Source organism: Aotus nancymaae, unplaced genomic scaffold, assembly GCF_030222135.1.
Source record: "Aotus nancymaae isolate 86718 unplaced genomic scaffold, 86718_ANA_hifiasm-v0.15.2.pri h1tg000040l, whole genome shotgun sequence".
Lineage (NCBI taxonomy): Eukaryota > Metazoa > Chordata > Mammalia > Primates > Aotidae > Aotus > Aotus nancymaae.
Window position 1 is genome coordinate 91288902 of NW_026988454.1, and position 18109 is coordinate 91307010.

Below are 18109 nucleotides of genomic sequence, written 5' to 3' on the forward strand. Positions count from 1 at the left end.
AAAGTCCTGGCTGAGGACTGAGTCTGACATGTGAAAGGAATATCAAACAGGTCTGGGTACCAAAGTGAAGAGAGTTAAACAGAAAGGGATAAAATATGAGGTCAGAGAGCTAGGCATATATAATCATGTGGACCATGTAGCCCATGGTAAGGAATTATTATTTTCCTCTAAGTGTGATGGGAAGCTCTTGGAGTCAAAGGAATGACATGATAATTTTTCTTTAAAAAATATCATTCTGGTTTTTATGTGGAGAATAGACTAAAAAGGAGCAAAATGGGGAGCAGGGAGAGCAGTTAAGAGGGTATTGGAGTAGTTCAGGCAAGAGTGTTGGTTTGGACTGCAGTGGTTTCCATGGAGATGGTAAGAAGTGGTTTGGTATGGGATGTTACGTGATTTGTCAATGATTTAGATGTTCCATCAGTGATAGCAGTTGGCATCCTGGAAATATATTACTGAAAGACAAAAACTTGCCGCACTCTAGGGAAACCTTTCCCAACATCTCTTATGGTCAGTGAGAGGCTTATGACAGTGTAGGGACAAATATTCTATGCCTGTGTTTTGATGTAGGATCATTCAGATTGAGTTATTTAATAAGAGAGAAACCCAGTTTCTTTTATCTCAGATGCACAAAGAATCACTGGAAGAAGTTAAGGGATATATACTGAACTAAGGAGCTGACAAAAGCCTGCTGGTTCTTAGTGAGACTGAATGGAGATTAACCTCATGGATGTTCCACAATAACCAGCTGAGCTAACCAACCGTGATGACATAAAGCAAAGTATGGCAGCACAAGGGCACTCTTCATATATATATTAGTTCCATATGTATCATGAATTGCATTGTAAAAAGTGTGTATGGTCCATAACTTTTACAATTGTGACCACAAAATTCACATCTGTATACTGTTTTGGAGGACATGTGCTTCAGAGAGATGGAGGGGGAGGAGGGAGGAGAGAGAGAGAGAGAGAGAGAGAGAGAGAGAGAGAGAGAGAGAGAAAATTAGATTAGATTCCTTTTTATAGAAAAGCCAAATGTAAGTAAATGGATATAAATGTGATGTATCATTTTGCTAATGCTTTAGAAAACAGACCTTGTTCTCTTTCATCATGATGTCCATTCATGCATCATTTTAGAATATGTTTGTCAGTTTCTAATGTATACAATTCATATTTTTCAGGGTCCATCTGGGTTGAAAGGAGAAAAAGGTGATAGGGTATGTATTTTTAAAAAGTCTGACATTTATTTTGTTTGTTAAACATTGAAGTCTAAAACTATAGAACTAATATGCTAATCATTTTCATTAATTCAACAAGGGAGACATCGCTTCCCAGAACATGATGCGAGCAGTTGCAAGACAAGTCTGTGAACAATTGATAAGTGGTAAAATTTCTTTTCTTTTTATTGTATGAATGGTTTTAAAATTAATTGCAGGAAAAGGCAGAGTTTGAGTCATTAAGTTTCTAAGAGAGAGATTTCTCTTTCATTTCAAGAAGCTCTTGTTTTTATACATTGTCAGTTTTGCCTCTGATTAGATAATGATATTTTAAAGATTGTCAGTAAGATAAAATAATAACCCAAGGCAAAACAATAGCAGCAACGTTAAATACTAAGACATTGGATATTTTAAGTTATGACCTTTAAGTCATTTTGTGACCTTAAGGAAGGGGGCCCACCAAGATGAATTTGATCAGTGAAAGTTGATTTTGGTAGGAAATTTTCTTTTGCCTTTCTGTTTTTCGCAGGCTCTTCTTATTCCTTAAGGCCTGTTAAGTAAGAAAGCTCAGTACCTGAAGACTGATGTGGGCCTTAAACCCGGAGCTCGTTCTTGAGAAGTCTTAATCAATGTTTTCCAAAGTGTGATACTTAGGAACACCTGCTTAGAATCCCCTATGTTGCTTGTTAGAAGTGAGAGTTCCTGCTTCATGCCCTAAGATTAGTGAATCATTGTCTTTGGAGATGAGGCCCAGAAATCTGAATTTTTCAAGGTGTCCCACAGGCAATTCCAGTTTGCACTGACACCTGATTATCATTGCTTTAGGTACATGAAATATTGTAGAATTACCTAATTATAAGAACGGCTTTCTTTCGAATGATGTCATCTGGCAAACCTCAAGACTTTATTTCAGAGCCACATTAAACTTTAACAACTCTTTTATATTTGTAGTAATGTTTGTGGCTTATAGGTCAGGATTTTATGGAAACAATTATTTATCAGGGCCCATTTCGTCCTGGATGACTTAGACGGTCTTAATTTTATTTTTAGGATTCTAATTAGATTGTTTCCTGGAGGGGGTGCAGAATGGAGACGGGTTTCACTAGACACTAAGAGAAAACAGTTTCACTCTCTCATCGCTCCTTTACTGCATTTCTTACCAACAAGCCTTATTTCTACTTGTAGGTCAGATGAACAGATTCAATCAGATGCTGAATCAGATTCCAAATGATTACCACTCCAGTCGCAACCAACCAGGTCCGCCAGGTCCACCGGGACCTCCTGGCAGTGCAGGAGCCAGAGGAGAACCTGGACCCGGGGGGCGGCCAGGCTTCCCGGGCACACCAGGGATGCAGGGACCTGCTGGAGAACGAGGTGGGCATTTCTGGCTGCTATATTGGAATAAAGGAAGGAATCTGCAAATGTAGGAGTTGGGATAGGTTGAAAGCATCTGGAAGGTGACCCAGGCAAACTGCTTTCCCTGGTCTTGTTTGGACAGCCTCAGAAGAGCTGTTAGGCAACTCACAGGCCATAGAGATCCATGACTTAGAAAAATGGCGTGTTTTTATCAGATCTTAGTAAAGATAATGCTATTCTTTTCACTTTTGTTGTTGTTAATGGGAAAAATTGTATCTTGGCAAATTAAATCAGCTACTAAAATCTTACTACTCTCTGTGACTGCGGCAAGAGTTGAGCAGCAGCTGAATGTTCTTAGGCAGCCCTCGAGTTTTAGATCCAACTTAATTTGGTTCCTTTATTCAGGGCCTGGCACTGGTCTTATATATTTGTTTGACTCTAATTTCATGGTATTGATAAGTGCAGTTGAAGGAAAAGGAGAAAAATAGGACTATTTGATTTCAGGTATTTCAGGACTCTGAGTACCCACTTTTGTCAAAGGAGTACTTAATATTCTAGAGAAAACCTAGATATTTCTATAATTCTGCTAGTTTGGCTGCTGTACTAATAGGGCTACTAAAGATAAAATGCCTTTAATATGTTTTTCAATGTGATATTATAACTGTTTCTTCAGGATTACTGTTCCTAATTGCTATTTAAAAAATATATTAGACATGTTTGTTTGCTTCAAATAATTTTTCCCCTGCCTCGTAGCCAATTTTTTTTCTTGGCCATGAGTCTAGAATTACACAAATGTCTAGAAAGAACTTGGCCTAAAGAGTGAACTTCTGTGAAAAATTAGGTTCTGCTTTCACTAAGGAAATGAATTACTTGAATGAAATATTATCAGCTAAGACAAAAATTACATGTTTCCAGGTAATTTTACCCCTTTGCTTTCTTTTTTTCTCCTTCCTTAGGTTTGCCAGGAGAGAAAGGTGAAAGGGGTACTGGATCTCCAGGGCCTCGGGGGCTGCCTGGGCCCCCAGGTAGGTTTGCTAGTAAATTAAACAGGCAAATAGTATAAATACTGAGAGAGCACACCGTCCTGAAGAGATTCACGCTTCATCCTGTTATAGCTTCAAGCACACTTATTACCATGGCATATGTTTCAGCAAGAAGTTCAACCTCCATACTTCATTTTTATGTTCCCTTTGTTCAAAAAATGAATAGGTTCTATTACGTCTTAACTATAACATTAATATATGACGGAATGAGTTTTAGTGACACAAGGTTTGCTATTTCCCTCCCTTTCTTCCTTTTTTCCTTCCTTCCTTCCTTCCTTCCTCCCTCCCTTCCTTCCTTTTCTTTCTCTCTATTTCTCTCTCTCTCTCTTTGTTGAATTCTTGAATTCTTACTCATTTTGTTTGGTCTCATAGTCTTTAAAGATGGTTACATTTCTTGTTTTTTTCCAGTAGTCTTCACTATGGGGCTATTAGACTGAGAAAACAGCCTCATTGAAAGGTCTGACATGTTGCTAAATTTCATTCACTGTTCTCCCAAACCATTTTGATATTTTGGAAAGGACTACTACTTATCTGATGCATTTTGTTTACTAGGTTGTAAAATGATTTTTTTTCATTATAAGGCACATGATACCCTTGCAGACAAGGACAGCCCTATGGTTAAATCTTTCCATTTATGTTAACCATAACTATGATTTGATCCAGAAATAACATTGCTTTGCTAAGTCTGGAGTTGTGGAGCAGACACTGCCCTGTTTTGATGGCAGCTCAATGTGGCTGCCTAACAGAGCTGTTTCCTTCAGGTCCTCTTTTCCCTGTGGAGTGGGAGCAAACCAAACGACTCACTGCTATCTCTGGTTTGGCTGAATTCGCTAAATCAGGTTTTCTGGAACAAAATAGTTAAAGCAGTAGATTTATGGCATTAACTCTGATGAGTCACTGGTAAGAAAGTTCCATCACACCTTAGTTCATATTGGGTATTTCTTAAGGTAACATTTCCTTACCATACAATAGTAAATTGTCTAATCTTGAGATAGTGGAGGTGGCACTTAAAGTACTGTGGCTACCTCAGGAGTTGTATTTGACAAGAGGGGAAATATATTTGTTTTAATTCCACACTAGGTCCACAAGGAGAATCCAGAACAGGTCCACCAGGGTCCACAGGTTCAAGAGGTCCTCCTGGTCCCCCTGGCCGTCCTGGAAACTCAGGTATCCGAGGACCCCCAGGTCCTCCTGGATACTGTGATTCGTCTCAGTGTGCCAGCATCCCATACAATGGGCAAGGCTATCCAGGTATGTTGTTGCCATTGTAGGAACCCCAATTCACCTGAAGTAAAGAACTTTATGGAAATGAAGTTCCTTAGGATTGAAGGAAGGTTGATTTGAGATGTCTTGAAGATATCAACTCTTTCAATTCTGTTTTGATTATATAATAGTAGTGTTCACTACCATAGCATAAAACATTATTTCACTGTTAGGATTGAATTAATTATTTTGTTTTTTTTCTCCATATTTCTGCATTTACCACATCACATCAGAAAACTTTCCTTATTTCTCTTGGGACTTCAAAGAATGCTAGCAATTGACTTTTTTTTCCCCCCCAAAGATTGGGAACAGGGATTTGTTAAATACAACTGTAGAATGCCAAGAGTATGTATTTAAAAATTGTTTTGGGAATCTAATTTGTAGGTAAACTGTGATAATCTGGTGCAGATGACTGAACATAATTAACTGTCCCATGCTAGCCGTGGAATTAATATTTATAAAATCTGGGGCTTAATAATTGTTTTTAGAGAATTGTTAATGAACTTCTAGTGTTTGACAATTATAGAGGGCAGAAGTCTCCTATACCTGATTTTGTGAGACGTGAGGACTGGAGAGATATGCCAATCTGGAAATAAGATAGTCATGCTGTGATCAACGGTGACCATTTCTTTAGTGCACCCTCAAGCATCTTGCAAATTTAAAAAATGATACTGCTGTTTGATATGATTTGCTACTTGCAAATAGTGCATGAGTAGTTGAATATCTGAATATCTATATATCTATATATTTATATGCATAATTACATATGACCAAAAGTAATAAATCTTAATGTATGTTCTCATGCAACCCATTCACAAAATTGCAATTTGATTCTTTATAAAATAAATATAAATTACCACCTCCTTATGGCATGTGTGGATAACTAAAAATATATGGATATATATATATGTATACTTTAACCATTACATACATAGATGGATGTGTATTTATATTTTTTACTTAGTCATTCAACTTTTAAAAACTATCATCTTTGACCTGTTTCAGGTTCCGGCTAACACATTTTCTAAGTCGCCAGTGCTGCTTACAGTTTGAATACATGAAAATCCTGTTTCTGAGATGTTTGCGCACGTGCTTATTAGGAAATGATTCTGTACGGAAATCTCACCACAGATATGGTTAATGAACCGGGTTGACATCACAAAGGAGGGTGGAGACTCTTTTTACTAACTTGAATGAGACAAAAGCAGTGGTGTCAGTTTATAAGCCTGAAGCATTTCAGTAATAATGTAGAAAAAACATTATTTTAAAAAAGTTCCAACACACAGCCATGAGGAGCCTCAGTCGTGAAAGAGGTGCATAATAAAACTACTAACCAGCGGAGACTATGCCATTTTAAGAAAAACAATTAACCTGTTTAAAGAGAAATGTCTTATGTAAATAATAAACTAATTGTGGCTTGTAAATGATTTGTATGTGATCCTGTCGACTAAAATCACTTAACAATTCTACAGTAAGCTTCTGCATCAAAGCCTGCCGCTTGCTCTATGCCGGAATAACACCAAATGGAATCTCTTCATCTCTTGCTTGTTAGCGATGTGTCTGATTCAGGGCATTTGTCTTTTTGTTACTTTTTTGTCCGTGTCCTCTCATTTGGGTTTTGTAACTGCAATTTTCGAACCAAAGTTTAAAATCACCTTTTCTTCCTGTTGTGCTGTAGTCACTGGTGTTCCTCACCTACCAGCTGTAACTCAGTCTGTGTGAGGTACAGCCACAGAAGATGTCATGTACTGTATATTACCTGGTGATAGTTGCTTTTCACCCCCTGAGTTCAGTTTCTAGGAGCCAATAAAACTTTCCCTCACCTCCTCATCTTTCCAAGTTGTTCTTTGAATTGAGGAGTTTGAAGGCATGAACAGTTACTTGGGGATTTGCGAAAAATCCTACTTAGGTACTGCGTTTACAGTTCTTTGGCCCAGTTTCTGACCCTTCCCAGGTATTTGTGCAATGATTGTATTTACTGCTGGATCTTTGAAGGTTTTTTTTTTTTTTAAGAAAGTGCCATTTCATTATTTGATTATCACCAAATTCTCTGGAAGTAATCGGGACATTGTAATTTATCTATTTATAATTGTGAGATTAAGACTGGAGTGCCATCACCGCGGGTGATGATTTAGTTTTTGTTGTGTATGTGTGTGCCTTCCATATCATGCCATAACTGTAATGTTGAATCGGACAGAGCCTTATGTGCCCGAGGGCGGGGCCTACCTGCCTGAGCGCGAGCCCTTCATCGTGCCGGTGGAGCCCGAGCGGACGGCGGAATACGAGGACTACGGCGGCGACGAGCCTGCAGAGGAGCCTCCTCCCCACGGGCGCTGGCGGCGCCCCCTGCCCCACGGACCCGGGCAGTGAACCAGAGACCAGGCGCAGCGCCGCGAGGCTGGGGAAGTTGTTGAAATTCTCATTTACAGGTCAAATAGAGCAGTGTACGTCTTTTCTGCGGTGTTTCTTCCAGCGTTGCTTCATCCAGGAGTAGCCTTTCTGATTGTAGAGAAACTTGTTTCTACGGGAAGCCTAGCTCCCAGCACGCAGTCTGTAGACATTTTTGCCTTTGCCCTTGAAATGCTTGCAAAATACTTTGTTCACAAAATCTGCGAGGAGAGAACATGCCGAGTGCCTTTAGTTAGCACAGCGGGCAGCCTCAGTGAAACTCTTAGGTTAAGCAGTAAGTCCTGGAACCCAGAGCTACTGTGTGTTTCGAAAGGGCAGTTTATCTTTTGCTATACTTATTTGCAATTCAATTACACCACGATTCAAATAATTCCCCTCCTAAAACCAAAAAGGAGGGAAACGTCAACTCCGTTGCAATTATTTATCTTCATCTTCTATCTGTTATACACCGGGGCATAGAATGCTCGTAATACATCTCTTTTAACGACCACAAACCTTAAGCCATGTAGGTGAAGTTAGTGCATCAACGGGAAACAGTTCCATATTGCCTTAAACCTCCTTGTTTTAGACACACTAACATTTATGCCAAATTGCAGATTATTCTGCAGAGATGGAATTGCATGTTTGTGTTGTATATTTAGTATGAACATTTTTCAAAATATAATATTTCTTAGTTATCAAAAGCAGTCGGAAAACATTTGCAAGACTATGAACATAGAATTGCTGCTTTTATATTTTAACAGCAAATTGTGAATTTCACTGCCTTATATTATTTATTTCTGAAACAAAAGAGGCATTTTTCAATAAAACTACTGAAAATTTGACATGGCACGTTTCTTTCTTTGAAGGGCCCTTTGGACTGCCTCAAGTGGTTGTTACAACAAACAAGTTCATATCCTTGGATACGGTTACAAATCTTGCTAATACTATTAAATTATGCTAAATAACTTTAGATTTTTAATGATATGGTGAAGTCACAGAAAGAAAGTGGTGAGAGCTTTAAAAAGCCCAGCAGATTCCAAAGGCTTTATTAGGAATATAGGGGATGTGTGGGTTGGTGGAAAAACAACTACGTATCCTAGGAGACCCCAAACAACCAAATAATCTCTAACAACCCCACATGATTTCATATGCATTTAATCACTTTTCTATACCATACTTAACCCAAAAGCATGTTTAATTGCTAGAAGGAAAATTCCTTAATGGAAATTTTTAGATTTAGCTATGACTTCTTTTCTAAACCATTCTAAATAGCAACGAAAACAATGTAAATATTGGTTTGAAAGAACCAATATCAGTTGAAGAGAGAAGGGTAGTGATAGGAAGTTTTCCACAGAGCAAAACATCTGAGTTAAATACCTCCTGGAGAGTAGGATCAAAAGGAACAGATGATACAGGAATGCATTACATTTAGGAGGCATCAAGCATAGCATTCACCTGTAAACCCCAACCCGTGCACTTTTAAAGCTAGAAGATCCGCTGAGATTATCCCAGTCCAACTCAATTCTTTTGCTTTATGGAGAAGAAACAGACTGCTAATTAATATCAGAACATGACTGAGACTCTGGGTCTTGTGATTCTTAACCTAGTTTATCACTAGATTGCTCCCCTGACTCCCATCTTCTTACTCTCTGGGCAGGAGCTTTCAAACCTCAAAGTTCTATCAATTTATTTTGATTAGTTTCTGATTCATTTGGGTTTCTGATGCTCCCTGATGAATAACATGTGTATCAAGAGTCTGAAGATGGATGGGTCCTCATGCTACTAACCCAGTGGAGTCCCAGAGCCACGTGGATAGAGGCATAAAGAAATTGTACTTTCTGTCACTGGCTAGATGTGAGTTTGACTCTTGATATTGGCAATGCACTGATTAACCAGTTTCTATTCTGTTCTGGGAACTTGGGGCCAAGGCAATCCAAACCAGGGGCTAAGCACAAAATTAATACTAGCTGAGATTCTTGTTGTGATTTTTGTTTTCATAGTATTTACTTTTTAATTGTGTTGGCTGGACTTTGTGTTAAAATCATTTTTATAATCCTTGATTGAGCACATATGGGCTAAACAATGGGGCGAAGAGAACAGATAGACTGGCTTTAAAAACTCATGATAAAAGTACAAAAAATCAAACATGTAGGTGCTGGTTTACTTATCCAAACTTTTTTTGAGGAGAATGCAAAACAACTTGAAACACTTTTTCTAACCGTTTCCATTTGGAAGTATTATAAGAAATTCCTTATGTGTAATTTATATTTGGAGCTAGGGCTCTCATTTTTAAGAAAATAGCCTGAAATAAATATGGGCAGAGGCTTTAGCTTCTAATGAAGTCTACAGTGGGAAAGCTTTCAAAATTTACAAATAGCGGGCCGGGCGCGGTGGCTCAAGCCTGTAATCCCAGCACTTTGGGAGGCCGAGGCGGGTGGATCACGAGGTCAAGAGATCGAGACCATCCTGGTCAACATGGTGAAACCCCGTCTCTACTAATACAAAAAATTAGCTGGGCACGGTGGTGCGTGCCTGTAATCCCAGCTACTCAGGAGGCTGAGACAGGAGAATTGCCTGAACCCAGGAGGCGGAGGTTGCGGTGAGCCGAGATCGCGCCATTGCACTCCAGCCTGGGTAACAAGAGCGAAACTCCGTCTCAAAAAAAAAAAAAAAAAAAAAATTTACAAATAGCTTTTCTAAGGATCCTAATTTCTGAGTATTTGTATAGACTATTTGTACAATGACAAGTATATTTTCTTAAATATATGAGCATTCATTTTTGAGTCTATACGGAATTCAGCTACCTGGGCAGTTGCTCAAATGTAGATTTTATTTTTTTTGTGCAAATAAGGTCAATATAATTGTTCCTAAATATTTGTTATTCATTGTATCTATTGCACAGCATTTGGCACGTACAATTCTTCCTCATTTGGTTTTAATCATAATTTCTCCATAATAAAAAAGGGTTTGTGATTATACTGTCCTCATGTGGTCTGCCTCATAAACACTAGCCAGTTATATAAAAAATTGCTGTAGTGACTCTTTATTTTCAAAGGCAATCTTTTAAATACAAAGTAGTATTGATCCTTAAGTTCTTTTACACCTGTGGTCAGAAAATGGATTTAGATCTGAATATCTATTTAAGTAAACGTTTATTAGCTTTTTCACTGTTAGATCAGGCTGCTGCAGGCAATTGGAAAAAAAGCCCACATGTACTAGCTTTTAGAGAATGACCCTATGTTTCCTGTCTCTAACCCTGATCTCTTGTCTAGTTCTATATCGGTATGTTGAGCTGTACTGCATACCCCTCCATGAGTTCCACAGACACCTCAAACAACACATCTGGTATTTATTAGGATTAAGTTCAGCTGTGAGTAACAGACAGCTACAAAATTACAGTGGCTTAAAGAAGTAGAAATTTCTTTATTTCTCATGTTTGAGAAGTTAAGGAACCAGGCTCCTTCTATCTCGCTGCTCTGCGTTTTGTAATTTCTATGGCCAAGTTAGGCTTATGGTCTAAGGTGGTTAATAGAACTGTAGCTATTATGCCCATATTCCCCAGCAGGAAAGAGAAGGAGGTGAAGAAAACACCTCGTCTTTTAAAGGCACCTCCTGGAAGTTGCAAACACAATTTATATTACATACCATTCGCCATAACTTAATCATTTGGCTACGTTTAGCTATAAGGGAAACGGGAAATGTTATCTTTATTCTAGATGGCCATGTGCTCCATGAAAATCGGCTACTTTGTTACTATGTAAGAAAAATGACAGGTGGAGGTAAACTCAAGGTTTTTGTCTTTCATGCAATGTCCAGATCTGAACAAATATATATACTATATATATAAATATATAGTATATATATTTATAACATTATAAATTATAAATATATAATTTATAACAAATTATATATTTAAATATAATTTTACTTCATTGTCCCCACCAACCACCAAGTTACTCAGGCTAGAAGTTTGAGAGTCCTTGGAAACTTCCTTCTGTCACTTCTCACATCCAATCAAGTCTAGCAGATTCAGCTCCTACATATATCTTAATCATCGGGTTACTACTCAATTTCAGACCCTTGGGATTTCTTGTCATGACTGTAATTCATAGTTTCTTGAACGGTTCCCTTCCCATAGCTTTGAATCCCCTTAAATGTCTTCTACACAGTTGTCAGAGTGACTTATCTAAAATGCAAGCCTGACCATGTCATGTCTCCTAGTCAACATTCTTCAGGTGGCATATAGATTTCTCTGCAAATCTTGACTCTGCCAGTTTCCTATTCCTCCTCTCTCACCAACTTTTCCACTGGACTACCTAGAGTTCCTATTCTATTATTAACAAACATCTCCGAATCCTCAGCCTCTATAGTGAACAATCCCAGCACCTCCTGGATTTACTCTGAAACTACTGCAGCGACTTTTTATGCCTCCCAGAGTGGGTAGGTGGGGACATGTCCTCCTCATTTCTCAGTGCTGTTCCGAATAGAAACCAGTAAGTCTTCCTTCTGCTACAAAAAGCATTTATCATTGGAAGCTCACAGCTAACTTCACATCATTATAACCTGTTTACTTTGTAACATAGTAGCTGATTTTCATGGGTCAGATGGCCATCCAGAATAAAGCCTCCAGTAGCAGCTATAGTATGTGGCTCTCAGTGCTTTTCTCCCTCCTCATATCTGCCATCTTCTGGGGACACTTCGGCATCCACCAACGTCCTCAATTATTTGAACTTCTTATTTTCAAGCAATTATTATTATTTTTAACTCAGACTCAGCTACTCATATCTCCAAGATCTTAACTTGGATTTGAATTCATTACAAACTGCCACAACTTTGAAATCACTAAGTTAGACGCTGAGCTCTCCTGGGGCTTCTAGCTCATCTGCTCAAGTATTCCCACTGTAGCTGTTCCTCAGCTCCACCATGACACCCAGTGCAGTGAATCTTCTACATTCTTCCATGCATTAGTCCCTCCTTGTCTTCACTTCCTTTCTTATCCAGCTTGGATTCCATGTCCTCGTAAAACTGTTTATCGAACAGGCTTAACTCTAAGGGGGTATAAAACCAGCTCTGTGGCTGGGCGAGGTTGCTCATCCCTGTTTCAGCACTTTGGGAGGCCGAGGCAGGTAGATCACCTGAGTTTGCAAGTTCGAGACCAGCCTGATCAACATGGAGAAACCTCGTCTCTACTAAAAATACAAAAAATTAGCAAAACGCGATGTTTCAAAAAACAAAACAAGAACAACTCAGCTTTTTTGTTTGTTTGTTTGTTTTTATTTAGTCACTGCCTTCAGTGAGGTTCTATGAATATTATTTTTCTATCCTTTATCATATCTCAGACAGATCCATTTTTTTTGGATAATTTTAAGCATGAAAACTTCAATCTAGTCCAACTTACTCCAGTTGAAACCTTTTATCTAAAACCTGGCTTAGTATTTATTTTTCTTTCTACCTTAAAGCCAGATCTTAGACGTAGGACTTGGGCTGCAGAGATGGGCATGTCAGCTCTTTCACTTGAGCTTCTCCAGGGTCCACATAGGAGAAGCATACTGAATGAAGAGGAGTTGAGGTTTCTTCCATGTAACCTGTGCCATGAGAACCCTCTTTTGGAGGTGGCAGGTGCCCAAATGCTGCTGCTCTCACGGGGTTTCTCAGGGGGCTTGTAGGACCCATTTATTTTCAAAGTGACCCTCTTAGTGTACACTCAGCTTTTGCTTCCGTGAAACACCTAACAGCTACTTACTGCTAAGGTCCAGTCCCCTGCCTAAAGTTCTCTCTGGAAGTATTCCAGCAGGATGGCTCATATCTGGCTACTTTCCAAGTGTCCATTTGACCACAGAAGACTAAAACATCCTTGTTAAGCACCACAACGCTGCTTCTCTTTGCATGCCATGTACCATTCATGTTTTCCCCTTCAAGCACATAAGCCTGTAGGCTAGGTCTTCAAGTCTGCTGTGTAATAGATATCCACTTACAGAATAACATGCTCTAATAGGCACTCCTCAATCTCTACGAGTGATTCCCTTAGAACCTCCTTCACACAGGTCACTTGGGTGAGAGTTTGAAGCACTCTTTCTACAATGGAGGGTAAAAGCCACAACTTGGTCATATAACAATGATTACCTGCTTCAGTGGAATCATCTTGATTCTCAATCTTTTGCAAATATAGATTGCTTGGGTGTGATGGAGTGATAGTTTAGATGGCAGAGCCAGTTCTGCTAATTCTTAGAAATCCTGTGGGAATATGCTTTATGTCCTTCTTTAGAATGTGAGTGGTACATAACAGTTGTTTTCATCTTTATAGCTATTTGCCCAGTTCTGAGTCAAAAGGAAGAATACTGTTTAGCATCTTGGTACCCCAATAAGCCAAATTCCCTTGCTCTGTTATCCTGTCACAGGTGTGTATTAAAATCCTAACTCTAGATTATCCCAGCTGCTTGTAATCTCCATGACTGTACCCTGATACTGAGCACAGTTGAAGAAAATCACTGCTGGGACAGATTGTTATGTCTAGAAAAAAAAAAATCCATGTGACCAACCTCAAGTTGCCTGTCAACACTGCTTAATAATTTGACATGCCTTGTTCTCAACTATTGCGAAAAAAATTTAAACTTGAACTCTATATCCCGTTCTGATCAGGAGAGTTCAAGTTACTTCTCATAGAAGTGATTATTTCATATAGGGATACAAAGCTAAATTGGAACATTACCTTTCTACAACAGGCTACAAAACCACCTTCATCTGCACATATCCTTTCCTTCTGCTTCATCAAAACAGCATCCCTATTCTTTGAATTCTGGATCCCTTTTTATTCCTTCCTTCCACAAATACTGAATTAAGTATTTCTTAAGTGAGAGGTGCATTTCAGATGGTGCTAGGGTTCTATAGAAAAACCAAGACAAAGTCTCTTTTCTTATGGGGATCTCATTTTTATAGTAGGAAAAAGACAATAAATACATAGGCCAAGCATATAGTCAGAAAGTAATAAGTGCTATGAAGGAAATTAAAAGAGGCAGGAGGATGGAGAATGTTGGGTGTCCATGGCGTGTGTGCTACTTCAGGTAGGCTGATCAGGAAATGCTTATTTGAGTAGAGACCTGAGGAGTGGCTGAAAGCATGAGGCTCAGTTCTGTGTGATCATTTTTAAACTGGATGCTTTCACAGTTATATGGATAGATTACCAACCATATCCTTAAAGTGATAGTTCTCAACCTTACCTCCAGCCAGGACGGGAAACTTTTTCCACTTCTCCCTGTAGCTTCGGGTATCATCTTTAAGCTGACTACTATATTTCTAGCTCAGTCTTCTCTTTGAGGCATGTATATCCAACTGCCTTGGGACATCTCCGGTTGGGTGTCTTACAGGTATTTCAGATTTGATGTGAACAAGGTAAAATCCTGCAATCTCCCCACACTAGTCTTTCTGCAAGGTTTTTTTTTTTTTGTCTTTGTGAGTGGTATAACTATCCTTTCAATTGTTTAACCCAGAGACCTAAGAATTAATATGACTTCTCTTTATCCCTCACCTCCCCCATCCTCCAGTCATGAGCTCCTTTTAATCCTATCTCCTATCTAGACAGTTTACCCCCCCCCCGTATCCTCCCTGCCGCCATTCTCTCCCTCTAGGCTCCATTGTTTTGTCTGGATTATGGAGGAGTCTGTATTTGATCCCTTCCATCCACTTTTACCTCGAGCCAATCCATTTTTCTCACAGCATAGCAGTCAAAATGATTATTAAGAATGCAGTTCTGGTCACATCGTCGCATTCCTTAAACTCTTTAAGTGGTGTCTAGACCAGAAACTTTACTGAGACTCAAATACCAGTGGGGATTTGGGCTCTTCCTATTTTTTAACATCATCATGCCTCACTTATCTCTTCAGTTGGCTTTCTTCAACCATATTGAACTTCCTGCCTGATCCTTTCTTAATCCCGAGCCTTCACTGTTTCCTTTACCTGGAACATTCTATATCTTCATTTGGTCAAGCCCTACTGTTACATTCTTTAAATTGCTCCTGTAATACTACTTTCTTTGGGACACCTTTTCTGTTGCTTCCAAAGTTCAAGATTCCTGCAATGTTTATTAATACCATGTACTTTCCCTTTGATACCTTTCATCATATTAGTATTTCTTTATTCAATGTTTGCCTCTCATGCTGGATGGCAAGTTTCAGTGAGGGCAGGCTTTGTGTGTGCAGCAGCCCCCACAACGCTGTTACGTAGGTAGTGTGCAATAAATATCTGTAGAATGATTTCAGGTGAAACAAACTCTTTTTTCCTGATATACAAGGGTCTATTTAAAACTCATCAGAATGCTGTATAAAAGTTGGGTAATTCAAGTGTCACTGGACTTAATGTCCGCTTTGTTGCAGTGCAGGGGAGGATGCCTCTGGGAGTGTTTTACCCTGTATGGGAGCCATTAATGGCAGATGACTTAATTATCCCTCACTTTGGGCTGTTATATAATTGGGCTTATTTTAATGATATTCTTCTATACTTGTAAATCCAAGGTAACCTGAGTGGGGGTAATTGGATAGACTATAGGAAAAATTTTACCTGCTGTTCTTCCAGGTACATAACTGGAAATAAAGTATAAAGGTTGCTCCAAAGCCTCATCGAACTGTTAATTAAAAGCCTCAGGTGTTCAGGAAATGCCACAAAGAAGAAAGGATGTTTCATCTTGTTTCATCAAAAATAGGTTTTTGTTTTTGTTTTTATTTTTTCTCCAAGCCACTTCTTGAAGAGTGAACAGCTGGCAGGATGGTTAGACAATACAATAGTTATAAAACTGGTGTTTTGTTGAGAGAGGCACTGTTGCAGACTATTGTCATTCATTGAAGCTTTTGATTATAACTAGAGTTACTCCAAATATCATAAAACAACATGTCAGACGGATAGTACCTTTAATCACAACATTTTCTAGGGTTGTCAGTTTAAATTTCTGTTGCTTAGATTAGTCAAAGCAAATGCCACTGGAGCGTGTTAATTAAGGTCAATTTATTAAATGGAGTCCAACTAACAAAGATAATTTACACATGTTTTTCTTCTACATATACTTTCTAGATTTAGATCTTTTAATAAAATAAAATGTACTTTGTTTATTTTCAACCTCATTTCTTAGTTTCTTGATTATTATATTTAGAACAAGGCAAAATGTAATTGTTGCAAGAACATATAAATATTAAGAGAACTTCAAATGGAGTTATAAACTATTTTCCATTTATACTTTCAAGGCAGGAAATAAAATAGATTTCTAACCTATTTTGTGCCTGGGATGGTCCTAAGTGCCTTTATGACCACCAGGTGGGAAGGGGTTCGCAGAGAAGCTCCAGCTGGCCTGTGTACTGGGAGGAGTGGGCACTGGGGTGGAGCCACAGAAGTTCGTGCCTTTTGCAGTGGGGAGGAGCCTGGCCCCTCCTCTTCCTGCGTGGCACCTGGAATTCAATCTGCGAGGTGGGAAGCGTGTACCAGCAGGACTCTCTTGCTTTGCCGAGAGTCCCTGTTTCCCCTTCTTTCCCTTTTTGCCCAATAAATCCCATTTTTCTCCCTAATTTTTCATGGTTGTGTGACAAGGACTCCGTCGTTAGCTGAACTATGGAGCGAGGCTTGCAACACCGTCACACAGATATTCTTGTAAGTATTATTGTCCTCATTATACAGATGAGATTAAATTACATATAAAGAAAATTAAACTGTTACCAAGGTCATGCAGTTAGAAAAGAGGAGGATTCCAACTTGTACTTTCTTACTATACTGCACTATCTTCCCTGTTTATCTGTGGTGATGTAGGCATAATCCTGTTACTAATACAAATAATAATGTAGTCAAGAGTGCACACTTGGCTCTCACACCTGAGTTGGAACCTTGGTGCGATGCTTTCTGACTGTGATCTTCAAAAGTTTCTTAACATGTCAATTCTCAAGTCCTAAAAACTTGGGCCTCATGCTTACTTCTAGAGTTATGGGGAGATTAATGCCAATTACTATTTTTTTACCATGTTAAAAATTAATTTAGATACAAATCTTGTGAAAAGGTATTAGAGACTCTCTGGTAGTGGTTATTCTAGTTCATAAGGGTTGTAGTTTACTCATTGATAGGGAGTTTTCTTTTCAGTTTTTACTCCATTATAAATTTTAGCACCTGTTTCTCCTTTAATACTTAGTAGCTTATAGTCTTTTTCACTCTTATCAACAGAGTTAGAGGAGTTAATTATTTGAACATGTCTAGTGTACTGGTCACTAAATAAATGCTGTCTTCTCTCCCCGTCTGTCGCTATCCAATAGTTCCTTAAATTGGTCTCAATATAGCAATTGGGTTTCTCAATGCTTCTTGGGGATCATGGTGAAGGCTTTTGTGTAGAATCTGACACCAGAGGCATCTAATGCTGTTTTTCTTGATTTAACCGGTTGGAAGAACGTGGAGGAAGAAAATGCAAGGGATATAGAAACAGGAAAACTCTGGGGATAGTTTTATTTTCTTGACCTCTGTCAGAAGTTGTTAATGAGGATAGTTCCACAGTTTTAAAATCCATTGAAATTATGTATTTCTTAAATAACATTGTGTACTTAGGTTGCAAAGTCAAGGGTTATAAGAATAAAATGCTAAGAGAGCAGTCCACCTGAGGATTGGCAGTGCAGTAACAAGGCTCTGGAGCCAGGAAGACCTGGCTATGAGTCCAGACTCTGCCGCGTTTTAGCTGCTTTGGGAGAATAACTCAACTTCTCTTTACTTTCCTAATTCGTAAAATGGGTAAAATACCCATTTATTATACCTGCTCACACAAAATGAAGTTGTGTTGGTGTGAGAAATCACTCCCTTGCCCTATTGTATTTGAGATAATACATTT

At 38.8% G+C, this 18109-nt stretch overlaps 1 protein-coding gene across 2 annotated transcripts in view; it reads left to right on the forward strand.

Annotated features, from left to right (window-relative positions):
- COL12A1 (collagen type XII alpha 1 chain) overlaps positions 1–8108 on the forward strand; it is a 121965-nt gene extending 113857 nt beyond the window's left edge. The window contains exons 61-66 of one of the 2 annotated variants that reach the window (XM_064360915.1): positions 1178–1213; positions 1314–1380; positions 2399–2587; positions 3526–3594; positions 4693–4863; positions 5881–8108. In XM_064360915.1, coding sequence (XP_064216985.1) covers positions 1178–1213; positions 1314–1380; positions 2399–2587; positions 3526–3594; positions 4693–4863; positions 5881–5891 — 543 coding nt within the window. In that variant the 3' untranslated portion in view covers positions 5892–8108. The remainder of the gene's footprint in view (positions 1–1177; positions 1214–1313; positions 1381–2398; positions 2588–3525; positions 3595–4692; positions 4864–5880) is intronic. The other variant, XM_064360913.1, reaches the window with a different exon arrangement.
- The last annotated feature ends 10001 nt before the right edge of the window (positions 8109–18109 follow it).